This window comes from Neomonachus schauinslandi, chromosome 1 (genome assembly GCF_002201575.2).
Source record: "Neomonachus schauinslandi chromosome 1, ASM220157v2, whole genome shotgun sequence".
Taxonomy (NCBI): Eukaryota; Metazoa; Chordata; class Mammalia; order Carnivora; family Phocidae; genus Neomonachus; species Neomonachus schauinslandi.
In genome coordinates this window covers 57,747,675-57,773,085 of record NC_058403.1, presented here as the reverse complement: position 1 = coordinate 57,773,085, position 25,411 = coordinate 57,747,675, and the positions used below count along the sequence as shown (strand labels likewise).

General features: G+C 46.5%; 2 protein-coding genes across 3 annotated transcripts in view; one reads left to right on the top strand and one right to left on the bottom strand.

The window, feature by feature from the left end:
- Positions 1–11,594, top strand: part of CFAP44 (cilia and flagella associated protein 44) — a 132,404-nt gene extending 120,810 nt beyond the window's left edge. The window contains exons 30-34 of the mRNA XM_021692531.2: positions 1,237–1,353; positions 2,446–2,647; positions 6,963–7,123; positions 8,482–8,616; positions 11,083–11,594. Of these exons, the coding sequence (XP_021548206.1) occupies positions 1,237–1,353; positions 2,446–2,647; positions 6,963–7,123; positions 8,482–8,616; positions 11,083–11,274 (807 nt within the window). The 3' untranslated portion in view covers positions 11,275–11,594. The remainder of the gene's footprint in view (positions 1–1,236; positions 1,354–2,445; positions 2,648–6,962; positions 7,124–8,481; positions 8,617–11,082) is intronic.
- A 3,651-nt stretch (positions 11,595–15,245) lies between these two features.
- The window catches only part of BOC (BOC cell adhesion associated, oncogene regulated), a 69,847-nt gene continuing 59,681 nt past the window's right edge, over positions 15,246–25,411 (bottom strand). For both annotated transcript variants that reach the window (XM_021692521.1, XM_021692520.1), the window contains exons 10-20: positions 24,235–24,394; positions 23,657–23,767; positions 22,940–23,146; positions 22,394–22,575; positions 21,837–21,942; positions 21,402–21,524; positions 18,880–19,101; positions 17,969–18,204; positions 17,676–17,752; positions 17,018–17,211; positions 15,246–15,981 (exon numbers count right to left, since the gene is read on the bottom strand). In XM_021692521.1, the coding sequence (XP_021548196.1) occupies positions 15,794–15,981; positions 17,018–17,211; positions 17,676–17,752; positions 17,969–18,204; positions 18,880–19,101; positions 21,402–21,524; positions 21,837–21,942; positions 22,394–22,575; positions 22,940–23,146; positions 23,657–23,767; positions 24,235–24,394 (1,806 nt within the window). In that variant the 3' untranslated portion in view covers positions 15,246–15,793. The remainder of the gene's footprint in view (positions 15,982–17,017; positions 17,212–17,675; positions 17,753–17,968; positions 18,205–18,879; positions 19,102–21,401; positions 21,525–21,836; positions 21,943–22,393; positions 22,576–22,939; positions 23,147–23,656; positions 23,768–24,234; positions 24,395–25,411) is intronic.

Below are 25,411 nucleotides of genomic sequence, written 5' to 3'. Positions count from 1 at the left end.
TATCACCATTGAGCAAGGACTAGTGCTAAGACCTTCAATGGCTTACTTCCTTTTTAGGGTCTGGTTATTCTTTGTTGGTCACAGGTGATTGTCATAAAAAAGACACCCACCCACCCCCACGCCTAGGGCAGGGGGGTCCAATTTGTCCCCTTATCTCTGGGTTCCCCACACCTCACGTTTTTGGGATTTCTTTGAGCCTGATCACATAGACCCCTATCTATCTCTCCCTGCTTAGACCTGCCTGTCCCTTACTCATGCCTCCCCCTGGAATGGTAACCCTAAACCTAACCCTAGGGAATGGGACGATGACCGCTCTGGCTGCTTCCTGCTGAAATGGGGCTGCGGGCTGTAGGGCAGTTAGAATCTCTCCAGGGGTCAGTCCAGGGGCCCTTGGTATGGCTCCAGGGGGTCATGATGGGCAGCAAACGGTACATGCATCAGCACATTCAAAAGGATGAACATGAAACAAGTATTAGGCCCAAAATTATGGTCAAATGTCTTAGATAGGATCCCCAATTACCAATTTTGTCAAATAGATCAGTGGATATCTTGATCTTATTTAATTGATCACAAATGTCCCCTATTAATTGGGTCACCTTGCAGGAGTTAACTGAGTTGTTGAAACAATACATGTGAGGAAATTTTTCACACCCCAAATGGTGTAGCAGTAGTAGACAATCAATAGTGGCGTGGTTCTCAAGAAGTCCTTCTCTGACTTCATTTAATTCTTTGGCTGAGTGCATCCAGTGGCTGGAAAGTATCATTTAGAGTTCATATTCACAAATATTTTTGATAGATTGCTTCTCCTCTTGCAAATACAAAATGATTTGGAAAACTTTCAAGTTTTTTAGATGAAGAACGTGCTTTATGAGTACTGTAGTTAGTAATTTTGTTGCCTTAAAGGGCTTTTTCCTTTTGTTTTTTGAGGTCATTGATGGCCCAATGAGATTCCCACCATCTTGACAACGACATTCCATGCTGAGAGCTGCTTTTCATGCAGAAAATAAAAGGGAGATGAGGACATCTGAACTCTTATTCATGAGCCCTTTACTACTCTGGGGACATAGGAATGATTGAAAAAGTAGTGTGGATCATGACTTAGCAGGAAAAAAAATAACACATATTCCTGGGCTGCAAACTGGGATCATTCATTTAATCATAGCCCAACAGAGCAGGTCCTGCTCATCTCCCAAGATGTCCCCATTTATCACATTTCACACATGGGGCTCTCCACAGGTGAAAGTTGTGGCAGCTAACCTGAATGTAGCTGAGGAGGCCCTGGAGGCTTACCAACGAGAGAAACAGCAGCGGCTAAATGAACTGCTGGTCGTGATTCCACTCAAGCTCCACCAGGTGATGGGTCTGGAGACGATGCGACGCCCTGTCTGAGCAGAAGAGCCACCACACCTGGGCTTTCCCAGAAAAGATTCGTGGGTCACTCGTGGGAAGAAATGCAGCCCTTTGCTGAGAATTCTACCTGAATAATGACACCCCAACTTTTCTTATCCATTCTCAGATTGTTGTGAAAGAGTAAGAGCCAAACATATGTATTTCCCGATGGCCCATTATCACTTCCAAAGGCCAATGAATTGTTTCAGGTCTGAGGAAATGAAGAGCCTATGACTTGTTTTAAATTTATTTTTTAGTTTGTTTGTTTATTTATTTTTAGTAATCTCTGCACCCAACGTGAGGCTCAAACTCATGACCCCAAGGTTAAGAGTCCCATGCTCTTGCAACTGAGTCAGCCAGGTGCCCCAAGGAGCTTATGACTTAAGAATGGAATGGTTTGGAGGTTGAAATCTTGGATCTTGTGCACATCTTTTCACACCATCTTCAAATAGACATGAATTATGCAAGAATTATCATAATCTCTGCTTGTTTTTTTTTATTTTTTAAAAAAATATTTTATTTATTTGACAGAGACAGTGAGAGAGGGAACACAAGCAATAATCTCTGCTTGTTAATGAGGGAGGGCAAGACAAAAGGAAAGTGTCCTTTCTTTTTCTTGCCTCTTGGTTCATTTCCACACTCATTAGAATTACAGCTTATATTAAGGTGCAGAGATGCATTCAGTACCCTATTTTGTCAGGTAAAGCGAGAAAGCTGTATTTTAGAAGAAAAAGCTTAGATCAGCCTCACATGTATTTTGTGTAACCTGATCCAAACTGGATTAGCTTTATGTAGCGATTTGCCTAATACACCCACCGTGAAATGTTTGTCCCATGGTTATGCAGCAGATATTAGGCATGGTCTGGGGGAAGATTTGCTGTCCTTACAGGGACATAATGTGGCTTACTATCTGAAGGCAACTCTGGCTCTTTTACCTTACTCAGTGGTGGGAATGACAGAAGTCCAAAGGCAATGACCTAAACAAGGGACAGAAAAGGAAGTGCTTTCTATGATCTTACATTTAGTTTGATCTTGGTTTTGTTTTGGTTTTGATAGGTAGAGTATGTAGCATTTGGAGAAATTCCTAATGATCTTTCTGGAACCTTGGTCTTTTCTAACCATTCCTTGGGACGGCTCCAAGAAAGAATCATACAGCTCCATGAAGAAAATTCCAAGCAGCAAAAACTTAACAAGGACTGCCGGGAGAGGCGCAAACAGCTTATCCGAGAAAAGAGAGAGATGGCAAAAACCATAAGCAGTGAGTAACTAAGCCCACGGGTTATCCAGTACTATCTTGATAAGAGAGGGAACTATTAAGTGACCACCTCCAGCTTTGAAAACAGTAAGTTATCACAGAATCAGAACCACTGAGAGCAAGGAAACCCTTGCTCGTCTTCCTAGCTACCATCTTTCCTGATACCGCTGACTGAATGGTCACGCTCTTGTTTTAAAAGAATAAATCCTTTATCATAGAAACTGTTTCTCTTAAGTTTAAAAGGTTTTATGCATGATGAAATATAGAGTGACATCACTAGCCACCAAGCTTAAGGAATCAAAACATTGCCCATACAACTGAAGCTCCTCCTCTTTCTGCTACTGTTCCCCAGCCCCTTCCCCAGGGTCAACTGGCAGGTGAGCACATATGCATATGTATGTATCCACACACATCATATGGAACTACTTTGCATGTTTTTAACTGTAATATTATTCATATCATTTTGCAGTTCACTTTATTAAGCCAAATTTTGAGAGGTATCCATACTGCTGTCATTTATTCACTTTAACTGTTACGATAATATTCCATTGTAGGACTCTGAAAGAACTTCTTTCTTCAATCTTCTGTTGATGGATATTTCACGTATTTCTAATTTTTCATGAAGACAGAGCTATAGTAAATCTTCTTGTACACATCTCCTTGTGCACGGGAGAAAGTGAATCCCCAGGACTGGGGTGTCTGGGTTGTAGAGGGGTGTTACGCGTTTCCGGCAGGCACTCCTGTATATTGCCAAGCTGCTCTCCGATGTGGTTGTATCATTTTATCTCCAACCCTCCCCTCCTCCCCCCCCCACCCCCCCCAGCCTGCCACTTCCCTGGCAGTGAGAACGGCTCAGGCTCCATATTCTCAGGAACATTTGATGCTGTCAGACTTTAATATATTTGCCAGCCTGGTGGGTGTTAAATTGTATTTCAGTGTGGTTTTTTATTCATGATTCCTGGATTCTGGTGAGGTTAAATATCTTCATGTACATTAGTTATTTGCCATTTATTTGTGTTTCCTTTTCTGTAAGTTGCCTATTATAAACCTTACCAATTTTTTACTTCTACTTGTTTTATTACTGATTTAGGGAGTTCTTTCTATATTCTGTCTTTTAAGCCACTTCAAATTTCTTCTTGTGACTTGCCTTTTTACTTTGTTTAGTGTATCCTTTTGGGATATAGACATTTAAAATCTTAATATAATTTTATCAATATTTATGGTTTGTGCATTGTGTCTGTGTATATGTCTTGGTTTTTTTAAATTTTTTTTAAAAGATTTTATTTATTTATTTGACAGAGAGAGAGAGAGACAGTGAGAGAGGGAACACAAGCAGGGGGAATGGGAGAGGGAGAAGCAGGCCTCCCGCAGAGCAAGGAGCCTGACGCAGGACTCCATCCCAGGACCCTGGGATCATGACCTGAGCCGAAGGCAGACGCTTAACTGACTGAGCCACCCAGGCGCCCCACTATTGTTGTTTTTAAAGTTGGAAACTTCACAACTTACACTTCTGTTCCATATATCAAATATTCAAAACGTATTTTAAAGGATAGTAATCTTTATACTGTGCATCTTATAATATCCACAACTCCAGATAGATTAAAAATACAAATATGAAGAACACTACTAATAGAGGACACTATGGACAAAATATCTTTATGATCTCAAAACAGGAAAGGATTTCTTAAACAAGACATATACAGGGGTGCCTGGGTGGCTCAGTTGTTAAGCGTCTGCCTTCGGCTCAGGTCATGATCCCAGGGTCCTGGGATCGAGCCCCGCATCGGGCTCCCTGCTCGGCGGGAAGCCTGCTTCTCCCTCTCCCACTCCCCCTGCTTGTGTTCCCTCTCTTGCTGTGTCTCTCTCTGTCAAATAAATAAATAAAAACAATATTGCTAATATCTTAGTATCTATTTTAATGCCACAGAACTGTACAATTAAAAATGTTTAAAATGATATTTTATGTTATGTATTTTACCACAATTGAATAAAAGTATATATATATTAATTTGAAAAAGAAAAAAAATGGGAAGCCTATAGTAGTCAACTAGTCAGCCAATCCAAGTTGCTTGGATTTGTAGAGGCCAGTTTCCAGTGAGTGTTGATGGTTCTGCCTTCATGGGCAGCTGGTTCTGCAAGGCAGCTGGATTATAAAATAAAAAATACATATTAGGACTGCATGTTTAAATAACACTAATTTGAGACACACAGTTTTGTCAGGTGTAAGCCTTGAGGTCCCAGTGCTTCTCATGTACTTCACATTCCTCTGGCTTCGGTAGGCCATGAATGTTGTTTATATTTGAAAGTACTGTTCATCAAACCAAGGAATAAACTAGTATGAAAACAAGGAAAGAAGCTTGTTTCAGTTTGGGCAAACTTTCATTTTGGGAAAATGTGTGAAGATGAAATGAAGTTTGCAAATTTTCAGAGTGTTAATGGAAATAAAAGGGAATAGTTCCATGTGGTATAAGTTTTATTCAGCAACTTTCAGTTCTTCCTCCCACCCCCCCACCCCATTTTCTGAAAAGCAAGTTGTGAGTCTGGTTAAAGTTTTCCTGATTCTGAAGGTGGAACTCGGAGTGGGTTCCTTTTCTGTAAGCTGGAGAACAAAGGCTTAGTAGTGATGAGGAACACCACGCTTGGCTTGAGGTTGCCTTCCTCCTTCCATAGACTCAGTGAACAAGAAGAGGAGAGTCTAGGGCACCTGGGTGGCTCAGTTGGTTGGGCAACTGCCTTCGGCTCAGGTCATAATCCTGGAGTCCCGGGATCGAGTCCCGCATCGGGCTCCCTGCTCGGCAGGGAGTCTGCTTCTCCCTCTGACCCTCCCCCCTCTCATGTGCTCTCTCTCATTCTCTCTCTCTCAAATAAATACATAAAATCTTTAAAAAAAAAAAAAAGAAGAAGAAGAGGAGAGTCTAGAACATGGTGGTGGGAAGGAGTAAGTTCACTTCATTCCAAGGAGAACACAGCTCTTGGCCATGGAGAAGGCATGTGGTAAATATTCCAGAAGGCTTTATGTCCCCGGTAAACACTAGTTGGCCTAATCAAATCAGGAGAAGGGCATTAGGCTGGCTCCACAGGGGGAATGGCAAGGACCAGAGTCCACATCCTAGTACATGAGGCTGTCATGGGAGAGGGCACTAGCTGGAGGGAGTCTCAAGGTTCTTACTGAGACCAAGCAGGCAGCTACAGGCTGGTACATGTATACAAATAATCTAAGCATCATTTCATTTTTGCATCACTGATTATCATGGCCACCACATTACACAAGTCCATGGGGATTACACTCACACAGAATACAAGTGAACAGCCCTTCCCGGATCATGCACAACAGCAGTCGTGCCAGTTATATCATTATAGTCAAACCTTAACAATGACACCAGATACAAACTTCCACACCATTGCAGAACTGTATCATCTGATACCTTAGGGCCTTCAGACTTCACTTAGGGGACAGTCTGGTACCTGAGAAAGTCTTGTTACAAGAATTACATTTTCTTGGGGAGCTCAGACCCCACAAATGGAATTTTCCCAAGAAGTTCCAGGGTTCTCATGTTGAGGAAAGACAGTAAACAAAAGTAAGATACATTGCATGTTAGATGGAGATCATTGCTAAGAAGAAAAATTAAGAAGGGACGGGAAAGGAGAGTGCTCAGGTCTGTAGGAGCCAGGAACCGCTCCCTGGAAAGGTGGAATACTGGTAAGGTGTGGTTTTCCCTGGTTAGAGGACGAGGACCTTGGTTACCCCTTCAGAACTGAGTGTATTGGAAATGAGCCTTACAACTTGCTTTCAGAAAATGGGCTGGCAAGAGGGAGCCATGTGGCTATTTGGGGAAGAACATTCCAGTCGGTGGGAACTGAGATGAGAATGAGCCTGGAATGTTTGAGAATCAGACTTTAATTTTTACTTGGAGTACGATGGAAACACTTACTTCCTCTAAGTGCCTGCTCTGTTCTTAACACTAGATGCTGTAGAGATCAGTGACTTAAAAAAAAAAAAATCTGAAGAGTTCTTTGTCCAGTTGGGGCCCTTGACAGTCTGAGGAGGGGCACAGCAGAGGGTGGAAACAACTGGGGGAAAGCGGAGTCTGCCTTACACAGGATTTTCAAGTAGATGAAAAGACAACCAGGAATGGGCATTTTAAGTGAGGAAAGGAGCTGGTGAAGAGTCACAGAGGATAAGTCAACTGGTAGCATAAAATCTTTTACTATCCTCTTGCAAACTCTGTTCTTTGGAATGTTGTTGCTACTGGTATTGTTCATTTAATAACAATGCGGGCCACGGAACAACCTAAGACAGTGAAGTCTTTTTTTTTAGAAATGGAAGAAACGGTCCATCAACTAATGATCAGCAAGTTTGGCCGTGTGATAGACTTAGAAGCCCTTCAGACACTTTCCGTGAACACAACGCTTGAAGAGCTAAAGATCAAAAAACTTCGAAAGGAGCTAACGAATGCAAAGGAAATGAAGATGTGGGAGGTATGGCTGAGACAACAGGTGACCTGCCTTGGCTGAACGTGGGTCAAGGCAAGAAACACTGTCTGTGGTTCCTGCGAAGCATCTGAGCAGCCAGAGACGAGTCTGTGGGCCCCACTTGGCTCCCCCATGATCTTAAGCCTGTCTCAGCATCCTGACCATTCACTTAGTTGAAGGGACTTGTCTGTCTTGGGGTGAAAGCACCAGCACTAGGTTTTGGGGTCCTGGGTACGTGAAAATATAACAAAATGGCATGGTTGATGACCAGGATTCCCTTCTGAGGTCTACATTAATGTATAAATAAATGCTCTGACAGTGTTAGAGATGGAACCGCTGTGCTCGGAGGATCGCAGTTGTAGTGTTCCCTATAGCTTTTACATGCTGTTCATATCTGGAAATTAGGAAACATCTCTAAATAATAAGTTCTATAACCAGGTATGGACTATTTCGCTGGTGGGGTCTTAGAAGATGTTAATGCCTACACTGTTCCCTGAGCTATGAGATGAGGCAGTGTCCCATTGTAGCCAGGTTCAAAGATAGGAGCTTGTATAAAGATTTTATAAGCCCCCAAGTCATGATGACTTCTCCAGTTTCCTGTCTTATCAGTAGACAGGGCAGGAGAAGAGGTTCCTAGTGTCATCTTGTCTCATCTTTGCTTATCCAAGATTTTCAGGGAGGGGAATGCTGGAGATAATATGTGCAATCTAAAATAATTTTCGGAACAGTAACAGAACAAAGGAAAGCCACCAGGAGATGCATGGCCATTCAAGGCTACTTGAGGATCTTGGGCCAAGGCTGGGGAAAGAACAATATATGAAAGTTTTCTGCTTAAATTAATATTCTTCCTTTTAAGTAATGAATAGCAGCACTGTTTGCATACTGATTTCATTCTTCAACAATGAAGTGATATCTATGTCTATCTTTTTTACCTCCTTGTATCTTTGAGCATACCTACATTCTTCTTTTCTCTAATTGAACCAGAGCCAATGCAGTTGGCTCTGGTTGCATTTTCATAGTAATTTTCTTTCTTTCTTTTTTTTTTTTTTTAAAGATTTTATTTATTTATTTGAGAGAGAGAATGAGAGACAGAGAGCACGAGAGGGAGGAGGGTCAGAGGGAGAAGCAGACTCCCCGCTGAGCAGGGAGCCCGATGTGGGACTCGATCCCGGGACTCCAGGATCATGACCTGAGCCGAAGGCAGTCGCTTAACCAACTGAGCCACCCAGGCGCCCTCATAGTGATTTTCGATTATATTTTTTCATATGCATATTTGCTGAATGGTTTTGATCAAATCTGGACATGTATTTTTCTGTTTCCTCTCTTATTTACTTAACCCATTTTACATCTTCCTGTCCTGGCAGGAAAAGATTGCTCAGGTACGATGGGAGTTGATGATGAAGACAAAGGAACACACTAAAAAGCTTCATCAGATGAATGATTTATGTATTGAAAAGAAGAAACTCGATTCTCAGTTGAATACACTACAGAACCAGCAGGTATGTTCCTTTTCTTCAGACCTTTTATCAGAGTTGGGGAAGCTCTGTGAAGGTAGCTATTCACAGGAATATCAAGTGCTGGCATTTAAACAAACCTTGATCTTGTACCACTTCCAGTCCACCTGGGTCCCTGAGGACATGAAGTTGCTAGTACCCACTTTACAGGTGAGCCTGGGGGACTAGTTTTACTGTATGCCTTTTGGGGGACACGAGTTTACATATGTACTAATCTATGGGTTTGCCTTAGCCCTGGAGAGGTAAGGTTAGTTAGGTACAAATGACACCAAAATAATCCCTAAATTTGGTAACAAATACCCATTTCCAATATTTGTTTATTTCATTTGATTTAAAGTGGGTATCTTTAATTGTAGGATCTCATATTACTTTATTAAAACACTTGTTACTTTTTATGGCTTTCAACTTTTTCTTATATAATATTTATTGAGCCTGACATAATACTTAATACATAGTATATGGTGGATAACTTATTTAATACAGGTTCACCTGATTCAAGGTTCACCTAGGTGACGTGTCCTCTAGGAACCTAACACATATGCGATATGTTTTAAAATATATATGTCATATTCTTACAGAAGTATCTGCAAAAACGCCCATTGTTTCCCTTGGTTTTCTTTAAGCATCCTGGAAATGGTCTAAGCCAGGGGTTCACAAAGTGTGGTCCCCCCGAAAAACAGCATCAGCATCACCTGGGGAATTCATTAGAAATGCAAATTCTCGGGCCACCCACAGATCTGAATCAGCAGCTCTGGGGGAGGGGCCCAGCCAGCTATATTAACAAACCTTCCAGATGATTCTGATGCAGGCTAGAGTTTAAGAATTACCTAAGTACAAGTCTAGAAGCAAGAATGAATAAGAGGATTTGGGAGGTTTATTATTGGAAATTCAGTATGAGAGGATACTAGAAATCTGAGTACTGAGGGCCCTTTACCCACTGAAGAATTTTCGAATTAATCAGGACGGTGTTCCAGAAGGTTAATGCCTAAACACGATCTTCATAGAATAAGCAGTCATACTTGTTGGCTTTATGTGCTTTGGTAAGTCCAGATATATTGGAGAAAAGAGTCTGAAGTGTTTGAGTAGAAGATCAGTTAAATGGGAAAGGAAATTCATAGTATATGTCTCTTTACATAGGAGATCCTTACATACATATCTTTACATAGATAATTTTTATGGTATTAAAGTAATAGATTTTCATGTATAGTCTCTTTACGTGGAATGTCTCATACTGCTACTCTCAAAATACTACTTTCCAAAGCTCAGAGTAGTTAAGTAACTGCCTCGGAGCTAATGAATGGTGCTTAGTTTTTAAACCAAGGTCTGTCCACCTCCAAAGCTGAGTCCATTGCTATTATTCTTCCAACAGTCTAGGCATGAATTGGGATATAGATGGCAAGAACAAAAAAGGATCAGACATTTCAAAGTAAGAATAGCCAAACTTTGACTGGATATGGTGAGGAAAATGAGGGAAAGTTAAGGTGACTTCAAAGTGACCAGCTGGAGTGATGCCATGAGCTGAGGCATGGGTTTAGCTACAAGTAGCCAAAAGCCCTGTGGAGAGTAGCTTAAACAAATAGGGGTCATTTTCCTCACTAACAAGAAGTCTGGAGGTGATGACTGAGGGTTTTTGGCTTAGTGGGCCTGTGATGCCGGGCCAGTAGCTCTCTGATTCTCTCAGTGATTCTTTGGAGTTTCCTTCGAGGTCACATGATGGCTGCCTCCGCTCTAAGCACAGAGTGGATATACTACATAAGTGTCATCTTCTTCCCTTTAACATGCATTCAAAGCTTTTTGAGCAGGTCCTTATGTCACATGCTCCAGGGCAGGTGCTGGGTAGAGTGGTGAGATCCATCTAGCTCTTAAAGGCACAGGCTCTTGCAAGAAAGATCTCAAACAGGCATTTAGGTTGAACCATATGAAACTGCCACTTTTTCAACCTAAAAAAGGAGTCTCAGATATAAATTTTAATGGTTCAATCTCATAATCACAATGATACATGATGGATGTTCTGAAAGAACACAGAACAGGAAATCCTAATCTAGTCCACAGGACAAAGGACTCCCTAAAAGTGATGTCTGGAGCATAAGCAGGAGTTGGCTGGACAGGAGAAGGAATTGGATGAGGAAATAGAGATTTCCTTTTTGGGAAACAAAATATGGGCTGTATAGAAAATGGGGGTACCCCGTCTTTTATGGTTCCAGTGCTGAGCCCTTCTATAGTAGGAATGAGGGATAGCTATCTTAATGGGATTTGCATTTTAAGAGTTACTCATTAGCCAGAGGGGCACATTTCTAATGGTGGGATTTCAGTGAAAGAATTGAAGGCCCCTTAAAATAAGAAGCAATGGGTATTTAAACTGACAGTAAGATAGGCACTCGTAACATAAGAATGAGGAATTTTTCACATTACACGTGATGCTTAAAGCAGGGAGGTGTTTTCTTTTAACAGGGCAATGCCTTCCAGGGCCCTCGGAAAGCGGACATTGTGGCAAGAGAGAAGGTCACTGAATTGATCCAACTCCAGGCAGAAAGGATTTTGGCCTTAAAGGAAGAGATTGCTCTCTTGCGTAAGAAAGGTGGTCTTATCCTACCCCTCATTCAGCCTCCACAAGAGAAGGAGATGAAGCCCATGGGCCTTTAAGTTTGCTTTTTTCTCTCAACTCCGTCCAAGATTTCCGACATACAACTTACCAGAAGTTCTGTTTCCTTGCCGGCTGCAATAGTCCTATTATTTTAAAATGAATTTATTTAAAAGTCTAAGACCAGATCCACTCATATAGTTTTAATAACTTTTCTCCAATTTGGTTATCTTAGAATGGACTCTAGCACTCAACATCTATTTCTTATTGAACTGAACCATTTTAGATCTGTTTGGAGCCCACTGGATTGAATATGGAGGCTTCAGAAGCTGTATGTATCTCAAAACTGCAAGAAAGCATCTGCAATATATCTTGTTTTAGGAAATCTGTCTCTTGCTTATCTGAATTTTTAGCCATCGGCAGGAAAAACTAGCAATCTGTGAGAAAGCTTGCTTGTTTCAGTCCTTGGAAAATCAACTCTGATATTCAGTGTTTTCTGAGAACAAAAAACAAAAGCACAAGCTATTCTGCCAACAGTATCTTAGAATGAGATGCAAATCAGAATTCTGACATTGTTAACTCCACAGAGCAGTTATTTGAGGGCTCAGGATGCAGGAAATGCAGACAGAGCTGTTAGCTTTGGATTGGCCGAAAGCAAGACTACCCAGCTTCCTGAATCACCCCTGGCTTCGGCAAACTCCTCAGCTCTGAATGGAGCAGAGGAGTATGTTTTGCAAAATGGTCAACAAGGCGGCTTTTCTCTGAAGGTGTTTGCAGCTCTACCAGTATTCTAAGTAGTCCCATAGCTTTTCACATCCTCTGCATTTTCTTCCAGGTTCTAGTCGAGTCATTTGCTGTTTTTGATGTAGACCCCTAAGTCTTGATAGGTTACATCACTCTATCACTCTGAGAGACTGGCTCCAACCATCACTTTTGATTGTGCATAACATTTTAAACTATTTTTTTTTTTTTTAACATTTTAAACTAATTTGATTGTCCTTTTCGTTTGGGGGTAAGCGGTGATGGGGATTCATGGCTGTACCCATTTAGGAATGATCTCCCTGATATTTGGACCCCTGTTAGTAACAGAGCTTAGCATTTGAGATTCAGAGCTCTCTGGGTCCATATATATGAATGAGCGTCTCCACTGAGCTGTCCCAGAATAGAAGTTAGTCATGGAGAAGCAAAGGTGAGGAAGGCGATATTACATCAGCGTAGAAGGTGACCCGGCAACGTCAAGTCTTCCTAACCTGTGACCAGCCTGCTGATCTGTCCTCCCCCGAGATTAGATAGGACTTGCTTCCTTTCAAAGATTCTTTCATGTTCCTATTTAAGCGATCCAAAAAGTTTGTGCCCAGTAGCTTAAATCCCTGGTGAAGTAGCTTCTGTACTGGAGAGCGCCCTTACTTCCTCTGCTGTACACCCTAAACTATAGGTGCCCTTCAAGCATCTAACAAAAATTGCTAGTCCTAGCTCTGAGGGTTTTACTTCCTTATTGCTACATGAAGTTACCCCCGAACATTGCTTAACGCAACAGGCACTTCTCTCACCTGGGATTCTGAGGGTCAGGGATCTGGGAGCAGCTTAGCAGGCTGCTCTGGGCTCAGAGTCTCTCCCGAGGTTGTGGTCAAGCTGTGAGTTGGGGCCACCCCATGCGAGGCTTGGCTGAAGCCGGAAGGGCTACTTCCAGACGCACTCACGTAGCTGTTTGGCAGGAGGCTTCAGTTCCTCGCTGGCTGGCTACCACAATGAGCAACTGCCTGGATAAAGGGGTTGGTCTCCGGGGAAACCCTGTTCCCTAGGTGGTAGTGAGAGCCAGGGGAAGTTACGTAATCTTCCTGGGCCTCATTTTATTATCTGACAAATGAAGGATTTGGATAAGCTCTAAGTTTTTAGAGCTTTCCCATTCTGAAATTCTGTGATTCTAATCGCAGCAAGAATGACTTTAGAGTCTATGGAAGAGCTGTGGCAAAGACTCCCTGAGTTTTTCAACTCTGTAAAACCAGTCAGGATTATTTATTTCCACCCCCCAAATCAAACTAGACTGAATCACCACTTACGTCCACAATAGTCAGGCCTTCATCCTGTAGGTTTGACAATATAGTTAATACTCAGTTGTTTATTTTGAATTTATTTTGAACGAGACCTATAGCTAGCTTTAGTTACATTTCTACGTGATTCCAGACTTAGCCTTAAATCTGTACTTAAGTATAATATCAGAGTCTTTGGGAAGTTCAGTTTTGGACAGAAGGAGACCACCAGGGTTCAGCTTTGGTGGGGGATAACTTTCCATTCACTCCTGCTCTCCTGATCAGACTGTTCTCTGCCTCTGGCTGTGTTGTGGAGAAAGCTGCCTCACCTCTCAGAGTGAGGCCAAAATCTGTCCACACGGAGTTACCTCTGGGTAAACTGCCAACGTAACTCGGCTATTTTGAACCCTTGTCCACAGTACACTCAAAATCCAACACTGGAAGAAAAAGTAGCAGTCGAGTGAAGCCCTGTGTCACAGTTAGTCACTGTTGCCAAGGCCGGCTGTCCTGTCATGGAGGACTGCCATGCCTGGGGCGGGGGGTGAGCTGTGGGCCTGAGCTGGGCTCTGCACCCCCACCAGCACCTGCCCTAGGTCCTACTCTTCCATTGGTAAATTATATAGCCTTTGCCGGCTGAATCAGACTTTTAAAAGGCACTATAATAATCTGAATCTAAAGAAATATAAAATACAATGAAATCGAATATCTAAGCCATTTTATTTTCTAGGCTAAAATTTAGAGGCCTGATGCCTTTCCTCTTTTCCTGCTATTGGCTAAGGTAAATACACGTATTTATCTCATTTAATGTGCCTTAGAAGTGATTTTTCTGTCCTACAATTTTTTTTTTTTTGAGAGCAAAAACCATTCAATATTGTTACGGTTCCAGGGCTGTGCAAAAAGCAATTTTATGTATCACTTCCATAAAGTTCACCAAAATTCACTTCGACAACTACGTCGGATCATCAAGGAGCAAAAAAATAAGTAAAATAAAATTTAAAGCCAGTGGGCTAGGAGGTGAGTTACAGCCCAGCTCTGAGAGACCCTGGCTCAGCTGAGTAAGGACTGAGAGTATTGGCCCTGTCCCACTCCTGGAAGTGACTTTTAGGCCCACAGCGCAGGGTCGTAGCTGAAGTTACATCTTATTTCTTCTATCATTTCCATGTTCCTTACAGTCCTTCATTTTATTTCTTAAAGTATTTTTTAAATACAACTTTTCTAAAGATCATGTTGCATCTCGATGAGAACGCTTTTCCCAGTTTAGCTGTCGGACAGAAAAAGCATGCGACAAAGGTAAGCGCAGGCCCGGTATCTCTTCTGGCCAGTAGAGGGTGCACTTGTCCGAGAATCTGGTTTTTCCCACGGGTGACTAGGGTGGAGTGCGTCTGGCCCCAGGACTCGTAACCAGATTGAGAGTCTCAGGCTGCATTGCATCTGTAACTCACCTTTGCTGAAATCTAGCACACAATTTCCCTCCTGAGAACGGCTGAGTGTTAGGGCTTTCAGTGCAAAGCTTCAGCCTCTAGATAGTGCCAGTTGCAGGTATAAAGGTTGATCTGTGGTTGTATGGAAGTAAGTAAATGTTGATTTTAGATGACTAGTGGGTCAACTCCTCTGGCAATGTTGGTCTATCTTTGGAAAGAAGAGTGAGTTTTACCAGGCACCACACATGCACATGCAGCCTAGCATTTAACTAAACGGCATTCTGGAGAATATACTTCGTCTTCCACACGTATCTCTGTGACCAAAGCTTTACCTCGAGTCCATTCAGTAAGAGAGCTGCGAATCTGCTTAACTACTTCACAATGTCTCCCTCTCGGACTAAACAGTTACTAACACAATACTTAAAAAGACAAAGAATTAGACATCTGCTACCTTTTCCAGCCCTCAGACTCTTGACAGAGTTGAAATGTCACAAGTGGAGATTTTCTTCAAATACTCAAACTGAATCCTAACATCTAAAGAGGATGCTGACTCATATGTGACTAAGTTGAAGGTTACAGGGAAGACTAAACATTTATTTAGAAGTTACAGTGTTTGTTTTTACAGAGATAGGTTGCCACAGATTATTGATTCTGGAAGGTTTGTTAATACTTATAGGACTGTACACATCTTAGTCTATTCTCATGAGCATCTTCTGAAAACGTCTCCTGTAGTACCCGGTCCAGCCGTCTTCACGAGTGTCTCCAGCCTGTGACGGGGCCCTTGCTTTTCCCTCATCATTGGTCATGGACAGTGTGCCTAAGATTCGTCCTCTCAGCAGCTTCTCTGGGGGCCTTGTGCGGCCTCCTGGGTGGTGGCAGAGGTGCTCAGTGAAGGGCTGCCGCCTCAGTCTGTGTTACATTGCCAGGTGGAATCCTGTTACGGGGGCTTCTTTGATTTCCCCCTCAAACCTCAATGGGTAGGATTCTCTGTGTCTCTCCAGAATTATAAAAACACATATACATTTATTTACAAGTGCATAAATATATAAATATGGCTATTATAGAAAAATAAATACCAATTTTCTCTTTTTAAAAACAATATATAGTCTTTCTGGGATATTGGTTTCTGCCTAAATTGTAGGAGGTGGTGTTTCAAAAGCTACATGCACTGGTGAGCTGGGGGAGAGCTGCATCCCAAGTTCCTGCCCTATGTAGGCCCCTGCGGGGTGCTGGGAACACCAGTCTCCTCCACCCACTTGGCAGGAATTAGGCCTGTCCACCTCTTCAACCGGTACGAGGCCCAAGCAGCACAGCGGCCCTGAGGGGAGAGAAAGATGGAAAACATTAAAATCCAGACTGACCAGGGACCGTTGCTCAGGGTACTGGGCCAGTCTCTGTGACGGGAGTTGGTTATACTAGCCCTAAAAGAGGCAGAAACACGTAACTATGGCAAGGACATTTCTGTTCTCAGGTCTCAGAGACATGGGGGGGGCACTTGTTACCCATGTCCCACCTACACATTTCAGTGAGGGAACCCCCGAGACTCTCAAGCAACTAAACCTATACCCTGGAGCAGATGAAGTAGCTGAGCCCATAATGTGGATGAGAGCCCTGTTCTCTCCAGACATAAGCTGCTAGTCTATCCCTCTGATATGATGTCTCTGGGCATAATCATCCCACCCCAGATGGAGTCCGGTTTTGATGATGCTGGGGTCTGGCTCTAGGAGGTGGCTGTCTTAGAATTTTATCTCCCAGAGACAGAGTCTAGGATCTGCATGCGAACGGACATTCATGCCATGGAAGCTAAGAAGCATTAGCCAATTGTCCGAATCAGCATGGGCCCCAACCAAGCGTCCACTGATTTCCAAGAGCCTGGCACGAAGGAGGACTGTGGGGCAGGCGGTGTGCACTGAGGCCCTGGAGAAAAGGCTCTGTGGAAGCACAGAGTTAGGAGGGTGATGTGAGAACTCAGTTGCTTAATGGCTGATATCATCTCATTCCTTAATTAAGAGACAAGACCCAACAAAGCAAGGTATTTGGGGTGATTAGAGAATGCCTCTTGGTGTGATGAGAGGCGGTAGGAATTTGTGAATGGTCTTAAAATGCCGAGACCAAAAGGGCTTCTTTCTCTGAAATGGGGATGTGTCCTTTTCTCAGCTTTTTAGAGCCGGCCCCACCTGGTTTGCCCCCACGGGCTCGCTCCCTGTCTCTCCCATAGAAAAGCTGTTGGATGGCTCTTAACACCACCTTTGAGGACTGTTCTCTCCCCCTCTCTAGGCCACTGTGGGGTTATGGACACCTACTTCATGTCATCCCCAGCCTGTGCAATTTCCTGCCCTGCCCCTGGCACCAACCTCGGTGAAAAAGAGGGTCCCAGGCGGCTTCCAGCCCAGGGCTCTGGGGTACGTCCCTTGCGCCTGACTGGCCTGTGGCGGCGGGCTGCTCCTGGAGGCGGCGGCAGTCTTGGTGGGGCTGGAGCAGCAGGTGAGTTGAGTCATCAGGCAGTGTATATAAGAAAGAGCCCTCGTCTGGGCTAGACTTGGGACCCCTGCGGGCACGAGACCAGATGGAGAAGTGAGGTGGAGGCTGCGTGGGCCTGTCCGCTCACCACCCTGTCTGAGGGCATCAGAGCTGACCATTTGAACAGTAAGAGCTGCCATACCACCACTTCCGTGGGTAATGCTAGTCTACTTCCATTTTTTTCTGTGAAAGTTCTGGGTGCGTGAAAGGATGTGCAGTCAGGTGTCGAGGGGCCTGTGGACCGAGCCAGTTGTATGTGGCTGCTCTGGCCTGCCGAGCGAGGGCAGGACTCTGACAGGCCAACCCATGCCGCAAAGCAGGAAGGGCATTATAACTGCAAACACAACACCTCCTTAGGAGACGAGTCCGGCGGAGCGGGTTGTCAGATGTGCCCCCCTCCCCGGCCCTCCTCAGTGCCTGAGCCTGGGTGTGAGGAGCTTTTGGGAAAGAAAGCTCTGGAGCGGAAGGCAGGGATGGGAGAGGCCTGGTTACCTGGGAATCTGGTGACTGGGGGGGTCATATCCGGTGTCAAGAATGGTCTGCGTTAGCGGGCCGCTGGTGTCTTCCTGCTGCTCAAAAGAAAGAGTAACAAAAAGGTCACATCAGGGTCCAGGTAGCTTTCCTGTTCGCTGTTCGACAGAATGAGCCGTTCCTTCCTGACTAAAGAGAGCCAGACCCGGCAGCCCAGGATTCGAGGCTGGAAGGGAAAAAGCCCCAGGAGGCAGCTCAACAACCCCCCTATGCTGGCCCGCACCTATGTGCCCACATTCCCAGGATTACGTTACCTGCTGAAGCACCCCTGGGCAGTGCTGCTGAGCTTTCATGCCTGGGTAGCCCAGGGCAGCTGCAGGGCAGCCCCTGCTCCCGTGGATCCCATTGGCACAGGCCCGGCTACTGGTGCCACTGAGGTAGGGCTGCCCATTGGCCTGGTGGCCTGGGACTCTTCCCAGTGGTACCATAGTGTATTGGCAGGAGGAGGACAGAAGGGCACTTCGAGGAAAACCCAGGTCTGTGGTATGTTCTGGAACGACAGAAGGACAGAGGTATGCTTAGGCCAAGGAGGCCCAGGGCAGCCTCCAGTACCATAGAAAGCTCAGAAGACTTCTGACTACACTGGGTAAAATGAGGTACGCAGGGAACTGACACTGCCTCAGGGATGAGAATATTCTCTCTCCGAATATTCTTCCAGTCACCCACTTCTAACATTTAACTCTTTTCTGCAGTGGGGAGAAGGGTGAGGAGATACAGGGGCAAGAAGTGGTGAGCCAACAGAAGCAATATTTAAATGAGGCAAGTTGCCCAGACGTGTTGCCATCTGAAGCAGAAATTAGTGGGTAACAGGCTAAGAGGGGAAGCTCAAGGCATCCGCAGGCCCAGAGAAGCAGCAGGGAGGACATGGGGTCCATTTGCAACACGAACACGTGGTCAGAGCAGCAGCTTCAGACATGGAAAGGAGTTGGAGCCAGATAAGTACTGAGCTCCAGAGACTCAGAGAAGACAGACCACTTTCCACTGCATGCTTTCCATCTGCCAAGGCCCATGAACTGGGAGGAAAGGGCCTGGGCGTGGCGTATTTTTCTCTCTCTGAGCCCTGTGGGGGGACCCAGGAGCTTACGCTCTAGTGAATGTGAAGCAGGGCGCCTCCTCCCCTCCCTGGGCTCCTCCCCGAGGTGCCGAGGTGGGGTCACTCACTCACTTTGCTTAGACCAGGCCCTCCACAAACAGAAGGGGATGAAGGCGACAATGATGAGGACGATGGAGCCTAGGACGACCCCAACAATCAGGTAGGGCAGGTCGCTGGAGCGTGCCACCATGGCCCCGGTGCCCACAGGCCGCTCTGCGGTTTCCGGGGGTGGCAGCTGAGGTGGGGCCAGAGTTGGGGGTGGGAGCCGACCAGGCTGACCAGAAGACTTCCGGGCTGTAATTGTGGACAAAACTCATTTCAGCATCGATTATTTGACATTTCCCTCCCAACAAACAAAAAACAGCACCAACAACAAACCTGATTCCGTGGGACTGGGAAATGGGGTCAAACTCACAAGGCAGTGCCTCAAACTCTGTATTAGATGAGTGCGGTGTCCAAGCTCAGCATGAAACTGGCCTCTAATGGGAGATTTGGTATTGCTGAAGGGAACTGAACCTTCTATTTCAAAACACAACCTGAGGTATTTGTGAGCCAAGGACTGAATCAGACTGGGTCTTTTGGGCAGAAGAGGTGTAGGGCTTTTCTCAGAGAATAGCCGGTGAACTTTTGGAAGAAAATCTTTAAAAAAAAAAAAAAATGCATGAGGGGCACCTGAGTGGCTCAGTCAGTTAAGCGTCTGCCTTCGGCTCAGGTCATGATCCCAGGGTCCTGGGCTCGAGCCCCACATCGGGCTCCTTGCTCAGTAGGGAGCCTGCTTCTCCCTCTGCCCCTCACCCCATTCCTGCTCTCTCTCTCAAATAAATAAAGAAAATCTCTTAAAAAATGCATGAAACCAGCAAAAGAACTGGGAATGGCAGAATTTACCCATGGATTTGCTATTCCTGGGCAGATAAGGGATGCAAAGTCCTAGGTCTGAGCCTGGCCACAGAGCAGGGAGATGGAGGTGGGGAGACGCGCTAGGACATTCAGTAACCGGGAACCACCACTTCTCCAACACGACGGCGACTCCTCCTGTGGCTCATGCTAGTAGCGGGCTGCGTCTGACCTGTTAACTCCCGTGCACAGCCGTCTGCCTCTCGACCCTGACAGCACGGCTGGGGATCTCCCGCTACCTCTCCGAAGGTTGCCACTTACCTTTTTCTGTCTTCTCAGAACTGCCAGCCCTCCTCGACCCTCTCAGGCCACACTCTCTCTACTCTGTCCTGTGTCCTGATGGCTGCCAAGTCCCTGTGCCCGGGGCCCTCCCCTGCCGACAGACCTGCTTCTCTTTCAGGGTCTCGGAAGAATCAGCCCCAGGAAGTCTCTGAGTGGTTCCCCTTGCTCCTTCCCTTCTCCTGGGCTCTGCTGCTCTTCTGGCTTCCCCACTTCAATAAATGGCAACGTCATCCATGCGCACTTTGTGCTAGACACTTCACTCTGAGTTCACTCTGAGCTCCCCTCACTCTCCCCCGGCCCCGATGTGCTAGCGGGCCCTGGTCCTACCCCCACATCCTCAGGACAGACTCCAACTCGTCCCTTCTCTTCACCCATACTTCACAGGCGCCGCGCTCTCCCCCAGCCCGCTCCTGCAGAGACACCAGGAAGCCCTCTCGACCCCACGGCCGCAGGGTCCTTGATGATCCAATGCCCACGGACCCCCCGGGCCCTTCCCTGAGCATTCCCTCTCTCGTTCTCCTTCTAGATGCCACACCCTCCAACCCCTGGGCGCTACTTGCAGGCAGGCCCTGTCCCCCAGGCTAGACCCACCTGAAGCTTCAAGCCCTAGAAGCCGGGGTGAAGCTTCTGCTCTTTGCCCCGGGCACTCTGTGTGCCACGTGCTGCAGGACTTCCAGCCCCTCCCCTGCACAGGGGGGAAGCGGGCAGGGAGTGCACACAGGGGGCACTCCGCCTTTGCTGAATAGGGGAGGAAAGCAGTGCAAAGCTAGAGAGACAATGTTGCCAATGTCGGGAAAATGGATTCTTTTTTGTCTCCATTCCTATTCCTTTGTGATCCTCTCCTGATTCTGTTCTTTGCAATATACCTCCGTTAGACGTTTCCATATTTGCAAAATGGAGACGGTGGTATCTATCCACTTGACCAATGTGCAAATATTAACAAGTTATTATGTGGAGATGTTTAACATGCTTCAGTGCAGAGAAAGAATCCAGGCTTGTCGTTAGATGAATTTGGCCCAAAGTGTGCTCCACCCCTCACTGGCTAAGTGAACTTGCTCAGTTTCTTTCCTACCCCATGGAATTGTAGTTAAATTCAGTAAACCAACCAATGTAAGTACCAAATGTTATTGGACTATAGTGTTTATAGAAAGTTCTGACCTTAAGGATGGGTTCTATTCCATGAGTTCATCATGTATGAGTTAATTCCCCACTTCCTTGAAGCCATCAGGATGGCAACCCTATTCATACCTGAGGCCCAGGAAAATGAACAGAAGGGTTAAAAATGGCAAGGTTTAGGAGTACTTAGAAAATAAGGCATCTTCATGGGGAAGAGTTACCAGCCTGCCACATGGAACAGTGACTTGGTCCTAGCTGGCTAGAAATAGCAAGAGGAGAGCAGAGAGCCTAAAGAGAATCACCTTTGGTTTCGCAGATCATCACGTTGCTGAACTCACTCTCCCCGCCCTCATTGAAGCACTGCATCTTAATGTCGTAGGAGGTCTCTGGCTGCAGGTGGCTGATGGAATGCCAGTATCGATCCCCTGGAAAACAAAGCAAGAAAGTCACACGTAGTGATATGCATCTGGTCTGTCTGGAACCAGTCACAGTTGGACTCGGACAGGGGTGTGTGTGTCTGGGCTGGTGCTGTGAATGCCGCAGGGCACCCTGGGGCGGAGGAGCACTGGAGGAAAGGAAGCATGTGGGTTTATGATCTTGATGACCCTAGGTATGGCACGGGTCCATGATATGCGCACGGATGCTTTGTGGCCCACCAGCCCAGGTTTTATGCTTTCACCAACACCTAGGCCCCCCTTGCCAACAGAGAAAACCATTTCACCTGAGGTGCTGCTTACCTTCCACCATATCCTTCTTGTAGTCACTATCATTGTCACTGTCTGTGGGTCGATAATAGATATAAAAGCCATGGATTGGGGTGTTGTTGTTACTTGCTGGTATATACTACAGGGAATGGAGAAGAAAAACAAGTTGACCATGGAGCAGAGAAATCATGTGAATAGAAGCACTGGTGGATAGAAATTTTACCCCAGCCTGGAGTTTAAAAATTCACTGAGGGAGCCTAGAAAATACTTCTGCTGATATCTCCAAGGCTTTCTGGGGGAAGGCTGTAAGATCACTTGTTACTTAGCCTAAAGGTCCCCCAGCTCTTGGAGACCAGAAATGGCCATTTCTCCAAAGATGTAAGTCCCCTCTAAACCTGCCTGGGTACCATAAGGATGAGGCTCTCTGGCTCAATTCCCAGGTATGGGGGGCTTGGGGGGTGGCCACTTAAGGGGAAGGATCTTAGAAGGGCAGAAAAGTGATTCCTTCCTGCTCCTGCTGCAGCAGCCAGCCCCTGTCATCATGAAGCTAGGCCCCATCTCCCCGTTGCACTCTGGGCGAGGCCACTTACCATCCACTTGAGCATGATGGTGGTCTCGTTGACAGCATCAGTGAAGGTGATGTAAGGGCCAGCCACAGGCCTCTCGTACACACGGCCACTATAGCTCGACACCACATACGGCCGGGAGGGGGCGCTGGGCTCACTCTCCCCCAGCATGTTCAGAGCTCTGACACGGAACTTGTAGGAGGTGCCTGGTAAGAGACACTCACTTGAACCCAGGAGCTCGAAAACACACTTCTGACCCACCCCCACCCAGCACACCCAGAACCTGGAGGGATCTTTTGGGTAGCCCTTCCCCAAACGCCAGTCCCCAAAGGACACAAGAACTCCCATCTTCTTCAGAAAGGAGCCACAGAGGGGAGAGCTATGGACCTCTTATGGAGAGAGGGAGGATAAGGAAGGGTTTGTAGGATGGAGGGGACACCACCAAGAGCATCCATGTACGCAAGATGTGGGGGGCAGACCAGCAGAAAGAAGAGCCTCCAAAGTTTTGACTGTTTTCTGAGGGGTCGGGGACAGCTGGAGGACCAGGTGGGACAGTGGCCAGACCCCTACCTTTCTCTAGGCCAGTGATCTCCACTGAGAGCCGGGAAGGAGGGATGGCACTGGTGGCCAGAATCCAGTCCCCCACTTTCTTTAGCTTCTTGTACTCCACACGGAAGGACTGGATTGGGAAGCCACCATTCCCACGGGGAATCCAGGTCACATACACTGATGTCTCAGAGGCCATGGAGATAGTGGGCCTGTCTGGAGCTTCAGGGGCTGGAGGAAACCATATGTGAGGGAAGAAGGAAGCAGGAGGGACACGATAAGGTAGTTGTATTGCAACTGGACTTGGCCTGTTCCTGACTGGGGCCTGTTACCTGCCCCCACCAACCTTCCCCGTCTGGTGGCCGTATCAGATCTTCCAGAGCTACCGGGGTCCCCTTCTCCCAGAAGAAGCCCTTGAGCTAGGGCCCCTAGAACCATGCTTCTGCAATGTCAGACTGTGGAGGGCCCAGAGTCTGTGGCTCTCTCCTCTGTGCTGTCTGGACCCACAGGGTTAGCAATCCTTACCCCCCCATGTCAGACTAACATTTTACTTGAAAAACTCCAATCTACGTTTTCTTATTGGGGTTGGCTGGGGAGATGCCAGGAAAATATCATAAGGCTTCCCGGACCCACGGAACAAGACCCCATTCCACCTGCAGCAGGGAGCCTTCTGAGGCTGTGGGCCTGGTTCCAGTCCTGACTCCTGCTCGCTCCCGCCCCTCTGAGCTGCTGGGGGCTTACGAGAGAGGCGGCCGTGGTCTGGCTGACTGCTGCTCTGGGGGCTGGCTCCAGGGTCGTCTCTCTGGATCTGCTGCTCCTTGCTGGCCATGACGTCAGGTTTGGGCCGCCGTCCTGGAGGGAAATGGGATCGAAACCAGCGGATGGGGGAGCATGTATTAGGTCTCCCTTTCCAGAGAGTTCTTTGAGCCTGAGACTCTGCTGGGGGGTGTCTAACAGGGTGATGCAAATCATACAGGACATTGGCAGTGTGGTCGGATTCCTAGCTCTGCCTGACCATTATGGTACTGTGCCTGGCCCCAGCGTGCGACTGTGTGTGTGTGTGTGTGTGTGTGCATGTGTGTGGGTACACACACGGGTATGCAAGGGGGGCGGTGGCCAGAGAGGTCAGCTGGCAGCTCTCCTGATGAGACACAGGACCTCAGCCTGGGCTCATAAACCACAGGGAGGCAACAGCTGAAAGGAAGATCAAGTTCAAGGTGAACAGCTGGGCCAAGGTGAGCAGGGCTTCCCTTCCTGGGCCTGGCAGGATTTGCTCAGGCCCACAAAGCCCCGAGCTGGGGGCAATGTGTGACTCTTACCAGTTCGGAAGGTGACCATGGCTGTCTGGCCTTCGCCTCCGCAGTTGTAAGCTGCCATCTCCACTTCATACAAACTCCCAGGGTCGAGTCTGGTGAGGGTCAGGCGGTGCTGGCTGGCTGCAATGCTGGAGACGGTCCAATTGTCAGAGGAGTTTGTGACCTGCTGAAGAAGGTAGCTGGTATCAGAACTGGCCCAAACTGGCCGTGGTTTGTGGAAAAAGCAGAATGGAGTCCAGCAGGGCAGAAGGAAGGGAAGGACAGTGGGCCGGGTGTGGGGAGGGGTGGTGCTGCTGAGCGCAGACTGGTCCTGCAGGCTCTGGAACTTCTATCCTCACTGGGACAGTGAAGTAGGCTCCCTGGTCCCTCATTTAACCAATCCCATCAAAGAAAATTCAGCGGGGAGGGTCGACATGCCTCTTATAGCTGAGAATTTCTCCAAACACCTCCTATCTGTATTTCCGAAAACCTCCGCATTTAACTTTTTTTCTCCTTGCTCTATTTAAACCAAATAAACACAGTCCCTTAAGTTTATGTTCTGGGAGGATGATTAGGAGGATAAAAGCAGCAGCACCAGTAGAAAGAATCTCAGTTGCTGAGTGCTTACTGTGTGCTCAGCATGGAAGCAAGCACTTTACAGGCCCTATGAAGAGCTTTCATGACAACAGACCAAGAGACAGGTGCTAGTTTTTTTCCTGCTTCACAAATGCCAAGGCTTGGAGAGAGGAGTAATCTGCCTACAGCTACCTTGCTAGTGAGTGCAAAAATCATGACTTGACTCCAGAGGGCACATTCATAATCATATGCAACTCATCCTAGAAAGAAAGAAAGTCTGGGAGCCAGAAAATCTTGGGTTTAAATCCTGATTGTGTCTCTAAATCCAGCTGTGTAACCCTGAGCCAGTTCCCTAACCTCTCTGATCCCTAAGGTTTTCATTTCTAAAAGGAGTCAAATAAAAGCTCTCAGTTTTTTCTGAGGATTAAACGAGATGATGTATATAAAGTGTCAGGCACTGAACTTGGAACACAGTAGGTTCCCAGCGAGGGCCTGGCCCCTTCTCCGGACTTGCCCCACATCCTCCACTCGGTGGGTTGCTGCCATTTTGATCCTCCTCTTTCCACTCCTGTCCTCACGCCTTGCTTTGTGCTTAAAAACTGTGGATGAATTGTAACTATTATGG